This window comes from Malania oleifera, chromosome 7, assembly GCF_029873635.1.
Source record: "Malania oleifera isolate guangnan ecotype guangnan chromosome 7, ASM2987363v1, whole genome shotgun sequence".
Lineage (NCBI taxonomy): Eukaryota > Viridiplantae > Streptophyta > Magnoliopsida > Santalales > Ximeniaceae > Malania > Malania oleifera.
Window position 1 is genome coordinate 3,142,191 of NC_080423.1, and position 12,830 is coordinate 3,155,020.

A 12,830-nucleotide genomic window follows, 5' to 3' on the forward strand; every position below is an offset into this window, starting at 1 on the left:
CATCTCACAACAATCACATGCCGAAGCAAGTGATACTCCCACCCTTCTCACCTTTTCATTAGCGCTTAAGCACTCAAAAATAGCCTTCCACATACAGATAGTAATTTTCTTCGGTAACCATTTGTTCCAAACCCACTTTGCCCAATCAAACTTTGGAGTTCGAACTCTGATAACATCCCATGCTGACTTTGTATTAAAGCAACCATTCTTTTCCGGGAGTCATAGCAGGATGTCCGAAGAGTTTCTAAGTTTTCCAACTCTTTCCATCACTTCTTTCGCTTTATTAAAACTCAGAATTCTTTGCAAATTTTCCACATCCCACACATTATTAATAACCAAATCTTTTAATCTGATATGTGAATGTGCTCCATTTGGAAATTCTGAAAATAAAAGTTCCGAATCCAGAAACTTATCATAGCACAATTTTACATTTCCTTCTCTAACCTTCCATTTAGATTTACTTAACAGATCAGACATGCACTGCAGAATTTTCCTCCAAAAAGAAAAATCCGATCCGTGTGGCCTGCAAAGAGCAATATGTCCTCCTTTAACATATTTAGTTTTAAAAAATCTAACCCATAAAGAATTTTTTGTTAATAACTGCCAACCAAATTTCATAAACATCGATCGTTGCACTTACGAAATGTCCCTTACTCCTATGCCCCCCTCCTCCACAGGAACACACAATTTCTTCCAAGCCTTCCGTTTCATTTTTTCTTTCCCATCCTTAAATCTCCGGAAAAAAGAGGTAAATATACTTTGTATCTTTTTTATCCTTAGCTTCGGGACATTTAGAACAGCTAACACATGCTGTGACGTTCTCGAAAGCACATGTCTTAACAAAACTAGACGACCTCCTTGAGAAAACAATCTACTTTTCCAGCCCTCAATTTTCTTACTGATTTTTTGAATTAAAGGGTCAAAATGACAGCCCTTCAATTTACCATCCACGATCGGCACTCCCAAATACGTAAAAGGAAATTTACCTTCAATAAAATCAGTCTCTTGTAGAATTTCTCCCTTATTCTGAGCACCCAACTTCTTTGAGAAAAAAATAGCTGATTTATCTTTATTCACCCTTTGGCCAGTCCAACTTTCATACTCCTTGATCACCTCCATTAACTGTCTAACATATTTTTTACCGCATTAGCAAATATAACAACATCATCTGCGTACATTAAATGTGATATAATAGGTGCACCACTCGGATGGACAAACGGTAAAATCCACTTCTCAGTCATCTTTTTTTGAATTAATTTAGAAATAACTTCTTCCATGATGATGAAAATATACGGGGACAATGGATGCTCCTGCCTCAAACCTCTTTTTGACTTGAAGAAACCCCTGTAAGTGCATTGCATCATAACAGAAAATCATGGAGTAGAAATACAATTTTGAATCAACTTACAAAAATAATCTAGAAAACCAAAAGCATGGAAAATTTGATCTACCAGCTGCCACCCCACTCGATCATACGCTTTGTTCATGTCAAGTTTTAGCATCATATTACCTTCTCTCACCCGCTTATGTAATAATTTTGTCATCTCTTGAGCAAGCATTGTATTTTCAAAAATACTCCTCCCTTTCACAAAGCACCTTGCTCAAGTGATATTAAATCACCCATCACCAACGATAGCTTGCCAATAAGGATTTTGGAGAAAATTTTATAGATTACGCTACAAAGGCTTATCGGGCGAAATTTATCAAAAGACTGAGGATCTTTTACTTTTGGAATAAGAACTATATAAGAGGAACAAAAATACCGAGGCAACATATCACCTTTGAAGATCGCCTTTATTGCTTTCATCACATTATTTTTAATAATCTTCCAGCAGGTAAGATAGAAAGAAGACCCAAAACCAACCGGTCCCGGGCTACTGTCCATAGAAATAGAAGAAATAGCTGCATATACCTCATCCTCAGTTGGTTCTTCCTTCAACTGTCTTATAGAATCCTCAGAAACCAACGATTGGATAATACTGTCCAGATTTGGCTTTTGCACTGAACTATTTTGCCCCAAGAATTGCTCAAAATAATTCATAGCCTCATCACAAACCATCTGCATATTTTCTAACACCGAACCATCAGGAAGCACCATTAAATTCACACAAGAGTTACGCTTTCTTTGCACAATCACCGCATGGAAAAACTTTGAATTTTTGTCACCATCAGTTAGCCATTTCTTCTTTGCTTGCTGCGTCAGCCTTGTCTCTTCCCTTCTATACCATACCTCCAATTTAGTCTCAGAAATAAGGAACTCTTTTTCAATTGATTCTGAGTACTAATTCTCATATTTTCCACCCTTTCCTCCAACTCTTGTATGATACCACCAACATGACCAAAAGTCTATTTATTTCACACCCTAAGCCTTTGTTTTAGCCTTTTCAATTTACCCGCCATTGTTGCCAATTTACAAAACCTTGAATCCGCCACTATATGTTCTCTCCAAGATGTTTCAACCATTTTCAAAAAATCCTCATGCAACGTCCACATGTTCTGAAATTTAAAAGGCGCTGGCCCATACCTCTCCATACTCGCATCCACCTGTAATATGATAGAAGAGTGATCTGAAGTATTTCTTTTCAACAATGATATCTTAGCTTCACCATATTTTACAAAAAAAACATTATTAATCAGCATCCTGTCAAGTTTCGTCCAACTTCTCGTCAATCCTTGATGACCATTACACCAGGAAAATTGACTTCCTTCGAATCTAGGATTCAATAATCCACATCTATTAATACAACCATTGAATTCAGCCATAGACAAACCCAAGCGAGGTCGACCACCCACCCTTTCCTCATCAGACCGAATTACATTAAAATCTCCTATAACAACCCAAGCCACATCAAAACTCGAAATCCCCTGAAGTTGTTCCCATAATTTTCTTCTCTCAATATGATAACATTTAGCATATACAAAGGTAAAAAGCAGAGAACCTCTATCCTCTGTTAACAAAACTGTCAAACATTGATTTGAAGTACCCACCCAATCAACTTGAACATCATCTTTCCAGAACAGCCAAATCTTCCCATTAGTAAATTGCAAATACACCGCCCACCTTCGTATCTTCTCCACATCTTGAAAAGGTTCAAAAATAGCCAAAATCGTAACTTTTTGATCTTTCAAAATTTGTTTTAATTTTCTCTTTGACATGTCCAACCCTCTTATATTCCAAAACATAACTTTGTCAATCATAAGTTCAATTTTTGAGGCACTGCCTTGGCCCTCTTATACTTTCTCACATGCACATCTTCTTTATTTCTTCCTTCCGATACACCCACTGGCACATTACCTAGATCAGAGTAATATTCTTTTTGAGTATCAATGCAAGCCTCCATATCTCCCTCAGATAACATATCATAATTATCCCTACACACCACACCCTCCTCTTCCCCCTCTCTCTCATCCACCTCCTCCACAAGAAACTCCTCCGCATCCTTATCATTTTCAACTTCTCCCCCCCATTCATCAAAATCTATGATTTCCTGGGCAGTCCTAGAACAACCACCCAGTTCTACTTGCACCCCTAACACCCCTGACTTATGATCTTGAAAAAATTCGGCTTTCTATCCACTATTCTTCTTTACCAAGTTCACTTTATTCACTTTATGTGTACCCGCATTACTAACCTCATTCACAACTTCTTTATTTTTCTCATTCACATTCAAAGGACCACTTACATCTTCATTTTTTTTCTCCTCCGCACTCTGATCCTGAATCCGCAAAACAAGACCTTCCTCTTCTACTATCACATTTTCTTTTCTACCCACTTCTTTCCAAACCATCCCATCTCCCTCCTTTCTCATACCTACCTTCCTTTTATCCTTAGACTTTACTCTAAACCAGCATACCACATCAGTGTGACCTTGCCTACAACATTTATTGCAATAGAAACCCCTTTTCTCGTATATTACCCTTTGCCAAGTTTGCTTTTGTCCTACCACCAACGGAAAACTCTCCACAGGATCCTTCCGTAAATCCACTTCAACACACAATCTTGCACCAGTGGCTTGTGTTTTATATAATGTGGCATTATACGTACCCAAAAATCTATCAAATCTAGTGGCAAAACTCTATAAACAGTCCAGTCTATATAAATGTAAAGGCAAACCTGGTAAGAAAATCCACTGTGGTGTGATCGATGGCTCCTTGTTGACATCAAAATTCCAGACCAGTTAAATAGCCGAAATTGGCACCCTGCCACCCATCTTCCTTCTCGTGCCCATGCATGAATGTAGTCTTTTTCATTTACCAAATGTAACAAAACATGATAGTTGTCCATAAAACTTATCATTGGAACTTTAGAAAGACCCCAATATTGGATAATATGTCTCCGAAGGACATCGATAGACGGCCTTGCAGAAAGAAATTTAAGCACCAGAGCAAATTTCAGATCCTCAGTAGCCCTTTCCATCTCCACATCCGAGAAAACAAAACCTAATTCCTCATTAATCAGTTCCGGCTTCCTTGAAAGGGTTTTGAATTTCGAAGATGGAATTGGCCTCTTCAATGCTTCCGCAAATGATTTTTCACCAGGGAAAACTTCCCCCTTTCCGACCATATCATCCCCCGAACCACTCTTTGCAACCCGTGAACCACCGTTGGCACCTCCCCTCAACCCTCCGGTAACAGCTACTGGAGGCGGCGCGACCATGGCTAGCGGCTACCTGTTTTCCATATTGAAAACCTAAAAATAAAAAACCAACCTTTTGTGGAGCTCTTCCCGGTGGTTCATAGTAACGAAGTCGCCGTTGCAGCTACTGAGGTTTGGACGTCGCAGCCACAGGTGCGAGCGCTTCGTACGTCGTCACCGTCACCATGAAACTACGTCGCCATCGCAGGTTCGCCGTTGCAGGTTCACCTTGAAACTACGTCTCCGTCGCTTCTAGGGTTACTTCACTTCCTCTTCTGTATCCTTTTGTGGAGCTCTTCCCTGCGGTTCACAGTAATGAAGTCGCTGTCACAGCTACTGAGGTTGGTGATGAAATTTTGTGGGGAAAGGTTGAGGGTTCTGTTTTTGGTGGTATGGGTGGTGTTGCAGGATGGTGGCTGGAAGGTGGTGTTTGAAGAAATGGGGACATGACTGGAATTTTCTGAAAAGTTCTGAAACTGTAGAACTGCTATTCCCTTTTTTTATTTTATTTTATTTTAATACTGAAATTTCAGAATAGAAACTAAAAGATGGGAGTAATGGAGAAGGAGAGAATAATGGAGGTAATGGAAGAAGAAGAAGAAGATGAAGAAGAATACCAGAGAACAAGCAGAGAGCAAAGAAGAAGCAGCAGCAGAGAGGAGGGAGAAGTTACAGAACAGAGCAAGAGAAAGAAAGAAGAAGAAGAGAAGGAGAAGAAGCAGCAGCAGAGAGGGAGGGAGAGGTTACAGAACATAGGAGAAGGAAAAAAGAAGAAGAGAAGGAGAAGAGAAACAGACAAGAAGAAGAGGGCAGACTGCTGCTAGGTAGCAGGGAGTTATGGACAGAACAGGAGATCAGAAACAGAGAAGAAAGGAGAAGGTAGAAGAGAAAGAGAAGAGGAGAAGAGTGAGGGAGAATGGGTGGACTGAAATGGAAGAATGGAGATTGTGGTTGGGCTCTGATGCCAAATGATGCAGGGGCGGCATCAAGGTTCTACAGCCATGGTCCATGGAGAAATTAGAAGAGAGGAAGGAAGGGGAAGGTAGGAGAGAGGAGATACTGGGGGAGGGGGGGAACTTATGTTCAATTAACAATTCAAATTCATCAACAACTGCCTACATCATGAATTTCACACACTATTTATAAGAAAGCCTCTTTACATAAATTACACATAAACCCCTATAACTACATTACATTTCAAACATACCTCTACTTTACACAAATATCACAAACAACCCGTGAATACACATAATCCTATACCAATTAATAGTAAACACATAATAAACTACTAACTTAACCTTACAATACCTTAACCTTACTCCTCTTAATTATTTTCCAGCAGTGACCCTCCCAAGGTCTTGCCTCTTATCCTACATCAGCCACCCTCTTTCTTGCTGTTGCAGTAAGTGGTGAATTATTATTATTATTTTTTTTGGGGGGGGGGGGGGGGGGGGGAAGGGGGTTGCAGTTTACAGCCTTACAACTGAGAGCACCATCTTATATCATCAACCTTGTTAAATTGGGAGCACTACCTCTGAGGTGATCCTGGTCATCACTTTCTGAGGGAAGATTCAAGTGAGTAGCTGCTAATGCTGAACTATTTGAATCTTTTTTTGGATTCTTTGAATCTTATTGGGTTGAAATTCTAGAAGTCATCATATTTATCTTGAAATAAAAATTTGATTTGATTTTAGGTCCTAAAAGCATAAGCACTTACCTTGAGATTTGAGTCATTTTACGAAAATGTTGGAAAAAAGAGTTAAACTTGATGATGGATAGTGCGAGAATAAGTATAAATAAGACAATATAAGTGAAATTTGAAATTTGTTATTTTAGAGGAATATTGAAGAAAATATTTAAACTTAATGCTCAATAAATTGTCAGCACTAGTAGACTTCAATACCTTGCATCCAGTATGTAGGCTGAAATAGAAATTGATGAAGATGCAATACATAGAATTAAAGCAAGTTAAGGTAAAATTGAGATGTGTTTTGGTTGTGTTGTGTGATCATAGCATACCATGAAATTAAAAGGGAAGTTCTATAGGACAACTGTAGGATTGGATATATTATATGGGTTAGAATGTTGGGCAACTAAGAAACAACATATCCAAAAGGTTGAAAAGTTGCTGAATTAAAATGTTAAGGTGGATGAGGGGTATAACTAAAAGATAAATTAAATAATGAATCCGTGGTAAGTTAGGTGTAGCACCTTGAGAAGATAAGATAAGAGAAGGACAATTAAGCTGGTTTGGGCACTTACAACATATCCAAATATTACATGAGTTTGGGGAGTGAGCTAGTTAATACTAGTGGGAGTAGGATGGGGAGGGGTAAACCTGTAATAGCTTTCACTGAGATTGTGTGTAAGGATTTGACAACTTTACAATTGCAGGAGGATATTGCCTAATGGCAAAAGATGATTAATGTAGCTGACCCAACCCCACCTAGTCAGAATTAAGGCTTGGTTGTTGTTATTGACTACTAGGTTTGTACCTTATAGAGCTTCCTGTATTCAATGATATTTAAAATGTGAGGTCTAAACCCATTGCTATATTATTAATTCCTTAGGATGCTTGGGTCCAAATCAAATTTCAACTGTTTTACAGATCATTAAAATTCTAAAGACTAGCACCAGCAACAACACAGATGAAATTGCAAATGAAGACTGTGACAACACAAGTATTGTGGTTTCATGTTCATGTTCATGTTCAGTGTTTCTCACAGTGACTCTTATTTTACATGATATTGTTGTACTCCAGGAATTTAGCCTACAAGGTTTTAGTTTGCTTGTCCTTGAGCTAGATTTTCTTATATATTGGACTTAGTGAAGTAAACAGGGCACAGATCGCACACAATGAATTAACTATGAATTTAAAAAGGCTGCTTTTCTGATGTTGAAGGACTAATTTTGGATTCTTACGTGCATCTTCATGGCAGTTTGGATGTTGATGAAAATGAAGGATTCTTAAAGAAGGGAAGCCAACCATTTCTTCTTGTTGAATCAAAAGGTCATGCTCTCCATGCTTTTGTGAATCGGGAGCTTAAAGGTTTGTGTCTATCTCTCCCAATGTTCTACTTCAGCAGCATTTCCTCTTTTATTATGGAACTTGTAATTTTCAGTCTTCAGCAGTTTATAAAACAGTATGCATAGTTGCAAGTGTTATTTTATGACTTATGAGCCATTCTCACTTTTTTTGTTCGTATATCCTCTGCATATCTGCATTGACTTCGATAGATAACTCCAACTCTTTCAGTGATATTTGCTTTTTATTGAGAATGAACATTTCCAATTTCTTTTTGTAGCAAAAGAAGAATATCATCCACAGATTAAGAATTTACGACCGGGAGAACAAAACGTATCTTTAGCAAAGGCTGGAAAATTCCAAACAGAGAAATATCAAAAACTAAAAAGAGCAAATAAAGCCAGCACAATCTAACGATCAAACCAGTACCACAGTCGCGCTGAATATCTGAAAAGCTCATCCCCTTAAAATTCCCATGACCCACACACAAAATAGAAGCCAAATAATGTATCTTCTCCGAAACCAGCAAATGTGATGACTTCTTCCATGAAAAAATATGCACATTACGTTCCATTCACAGCCCCCAAAATATTGCAAAGAAAGCACATCTCCAGAGTGCTGCCCTTTCCTTTTTTCTGCGAAAAGCAACAATAGAAACTGCCGAAAAGTCCTTCATTGCCTTTGAACCCACCCAACATTCACCAAACAAACCAAATAATTTATTCCAAACCCTCCAAGCATAATCACAACATTAAAGAAATGCGATGCAGATACTGAATTGTTAAAAGGAAGTACACAAGACATCTGGAGAGAGAGGGCTTTCAAAGGTTTCCTGATCTGCAACAATTTACCGGTGTTAGTTCTATCAAGCACAACCAACCAAATAAAAGCCTTGATCTAGTTAGAAATTCACAAAAAGATTTGCAAGAATAAATCACCAAAGGATCCAAAAACCAAGATCGATCATATTCTTCTTTTTGGAGGAAAATTCTGCAGTGTATGCCTGAGCTGTTAAGTAAATCTAAGTGGAAGGTTAGAGAAGGAGATGTAAAATTATGTTATGATAAGTTTCTGGATTCGGAACCTTTGTTTTCAGAATTTTCAGATGGTGCACATTCACATATCAGATTAAAAGATTTGGTTATTAATAATGTGTGGGATGTGAAAAATTTGCAAAGGATTCTAGGTTTTAATAAAGCAGAAGAAGTGATGGAAAGAGGTGGAAAACTTAGAAACTCTTCGAACATCTTGCTATGGCTCCTGGAAAAAAATGACTGCTTTAATACAAAGTTGGCATGGGATGTTATCAGAGTTAGAGTTCCAAAGTTTGATTGGGCAAAGTGGGTTTGGAACAAATGGTTACCGAAGAAAATTGCTATCTGTATGTGGAAAGCTGCTTTTGAGTGCTTAAGTGTTGATGAAAAAGTGAGAAGGGTGGGGGTATCACTTGTTTCGGCATGTGATTGTTATGAGATGAGACAATCAGAAGATATGGAGCATGTTTTGAATGAGGGAGATCTTGCTGCTGAAGTATGGAGGAAGGTTTCGGTAGAGGTAGGTGTACCTTTCCTTAAGCACAAAAGTTGGAAAGAAAGAGTCCAAATGTGGTTTAATAGGGCTTCCCGATAATTTCAATTGGGAACAATGATGAGTTTGATTCTCTGTTTAGTAGCTTGGAGGTTGTGGAGAAGGAGATGTGTGGCTAGAATGGAGGGAAAATTGGAGAGTAGTACAGATGTGTGACTGTCCATTAATAATTGAGTGGGGGTTTTGAGTAAGAACATGACAGTTATGACTAATTTAAATGATGCTGATGTTCGGATATTGCAAAATTTGGAAGTGCAGATTGTGAATAAAAAGAATAAAATTATGCAAGGTGTGAGATGACTAAAACCGAGGCAAGGGAGGTTGAAACTAAATTTGGATGGGAGCAGCTTGGGGAACCCAGGGTTGGTAGGTGGTGGTGGCGTCCTTAGAGACTGTATAGGTTCTTTTATTTTTGGTTTTTCAAAACACTTTGGTTCTTATTCTAATAATGAAGCTGAATTGAGAGCAGTGATGGAACGAATAAAACTTTGCAAACAATTGGGTCATACCAGTATTGACATTGAATGTGATTCGAATATTGTAGTAAATTGGATAAAATCCAGTAAATGCTCTTTATGGTATTTGTGGGATTTTTGGGAGCAGCTTATTGGTTTATTGGAGGGAGTAAATTTCTTTAAGTCATTTGTATTGAGAAGGTAATAAAGTGGCAGATGCTTTGGTTGGGAGGAATAGTTTGTTTACAAATAATAGTCAACTTCCTACAGTTATCAAAAGTTTGTATAGATTGGATAAGATGTGTATGACTTATATGAGGTATGTTTAATTGGTTTCCTTTTGGTTTTGGTATAAGTTTGTTTTCTTCTTTTGTTTGGTTTGATGCATGGAGTGTTTTATTGGTTATTTGTAAGCCCCAAGTGTCTTTTTGTTTCCATGGTATTTCTCTGCCATAAGTGAGGGTTATTAATAAACTTGAGACGGGGCCGCTATGTGGGTGGCTTCCGGTTCTTTCCCAAAAAAAAAAAAAAAAAGAAAAAGAAAAAAGAAAAGACTATCCTCCTCCAAAGAAAACCAACAGTTATTCAACAAGAGTAGAAAGGAAGATGACTCTACCACCTCCTTATCATTCAACAACCTTCAAAAGTGAAGATCTCAAGAAGGTAAAGGACCACCTGGATCAACAACAAAGAAACATTCTTAAATTTTTTTGAAATTAGCATTTTCAACATCTATTTCGCTAATGCTTTGCCCAATTTCTTAGCACCTAGATATTACAATTGAGGTGAGATTGTGTCTGATTCCAATGGTAAGGTGCTCATGCACGTGTACGCAATAATATGATATCTATTATTAATGATATTCTTGTGTACATGTGTTAAAAAAGGTTAGGGTTGATGGAAGAGAGAGATGTTAAAGAGAGGTCTAAGCGGTGAGGCACACACCACGTGTTATAATAATAATAAAATTAAATAGTTGCCCTTATTAACTAATAGTACTTTTGAAACTCAAACGAGAGTATATTTGTGTATCATGCCCCCGGGTCGTTACAGAGTTCAAAGAAGGACCCTAACCAAAAGCTTTTTTAACAATGATAACTCCTAGTTGACCATCTAATGCTGTGTTTCAGGAATGGACTAAACATATGAAAGTAGATTATCACTTAGAGATCTAGTGATGGAAAAACAAACTATAAATGTTTATGTTATGTCTGGGAATCAACTGAGAGATACCTTCACTGAAGTTTTTGGTTAGGACCCTTCTATGTGCTTTGTAACAAGCTGGGCATGATACATATCTGTGCTTTAGCTTAACATAAACAGTTAAAATTTGTTTCTTCACTAGATCTCTATCAAAGTGACAGTCTACTTGTTTTGCCCATTCATAAACACTAGATTAGAAGCGTACATGGCTTCCTGGTTGTTCATCTTCATTGGTTTGCTACTATAAGACTTCATCTTGTTTAAGGGGGATTTGACCTTTATCATTTCATATGTTGTACATGTGCCACAGCTCTAAATTATGCCTCCACCTGGGATTGCCACTACAATTGCTTGTTACTTTTCCTTGTAACCAAGTTCCCTCTAACAAATGTGTAATGCACTGAAATTGTCCTTTTTTTTTTATGTATGGTCACCAGCTCAATCAGCATCAGAAAAATGAACATTATCCAAGGAGCTAGACCTCTTAAACAACAATCCTTTCGTTGAGCTGTCTTGAGATATTTCAGAATTCACAACACTGCCTGTTAATGTTCTTTCTAGGTCTTTTATGCTGTTGTAGTTCTGTTGAATTTGCAGTATATTCGAAAGTTCTGAATATATGGCTAATATGATTGTTCACTGTATATGCATGTATGTGTATGCGTGCATGTGGTTTTTAAGATCCCACCAATGAGCATATGTATGGTACTGTATTATACTGTATGCAGCATGTCCTTGATTCGTTGGATAAATTCATCTTCAGAAGTTTCTGTGAATAGTGTTAATATCTATATGTGTACAGCTACTGCATCTGGGAATGGAACAAATTCAACCTTCAAATTCCAAAAACCTATCTCTCTCAAGGGAGGAAAAAATGAAATTGCTCTTCTAAGTATGACTGTTGGTCTACAAGTAAGTTGCACCCTATAACTATATGCACAAGTGCCTTTTTTTTTTTGCTTGCAAGAAAAGCTAATGAGAGTGAATTTGATGGTGAATTTTCTTGTAATGGTGGTTTATTATTGGATGAGTTTAGTGATCAATATGGGTGAATTTGCTTGAATTTGCTTCATCTGATTTAGTGGGTGATATTCTCATTTGCTAGCTACAATACTAGAAGACTTAGAAGGTACTCTTTTTGAGGATGATGGAGTGGGTAGAGGGATATAGGTGAGAGAGCATATTAGGGATGGTTTTTTTCCCACACTGAAGTCCTCTGATGGAGCTTAATGGGAAGGATCTAGAGGCTTGACATTATTGGATAAGACGGCGCGGAGGGGGGGGAGGGGGGGGGGGGGAGGGGGAACTTCAATTGGATGATAGTAAAAATAAGGTGAAAAAAGGCCAGCATGGATTAGTAACGTTGCAGTGTTCTATTATTCATTATGGAAAGAGTTTAGGGGAGGTGGCTTCCTTCTTTAAATTTGTTAATTTTTTGCTTGTGTGTGTGTGTGTGTGTGTTTAAAGTTTTCTGGTCTCTCTTAGTGTATATTTGTTACTTCTCTCCTAAAATAATTCTTCTTTTTGTTAGAAAAAGCCATATATTTGAGTTGTTTGCTCTGGGCTGTACATTTAGAATTGTACTCTTATGACTACCCTGCGAACAAAAACCTAATAACATTATGGAGAGAGGCTTATAATGGGTGGGATGGTGTAGGTTGCATGCGAGGTGCTTGTGGAGGAGTTTTTTCTTGTAGTCTTTAAAGTTGAGATGGAAGGTCTATCTCTTAGCATGATGTTAACAAGGGCTTTTTGATTGGGTATTAATAAAGATTCCCTGTTTAGAAATTTCATAATGAGAAAAGAGGATCAACCTCAAGAGGGCCTGCTAGTCTCTCATGGAGAGAAATGTGGGAATGTGATGCTGGCATCACGAGAAAATTTTTGTTTGGGCGGTGTCTGATGTGGAACTTTTAAAGGCATT

At 37.9% G+C, this 12,830-nt stretch overlaps 1 protein-coding gene across 1 annotated transcript in view; it reads left to right on the forward strand.

Moving 5' to 3' along the window:
* LOC131159215 (beta-galactosidase 10) overlaps nt 1–12,830 on the forward strand; it is a 44,619-nt gene that overhangs the window by 26,991 nt on the left and 4,798 nt on the right. Inside the window, exons 13-14 of the mRNA XM_058113941.1 lie at nt 7,576–7,685; nt 11,709–11,818. Coding sequence (XP_057969924.1) covers nt 7,576–7,685; nt 11,709–11,818 — 220 coding nt within the window. The remainder of the gene's footprint in view (nt 1–7,575; nt 7,686–11,708; nt 11,819–12,830) is intronic.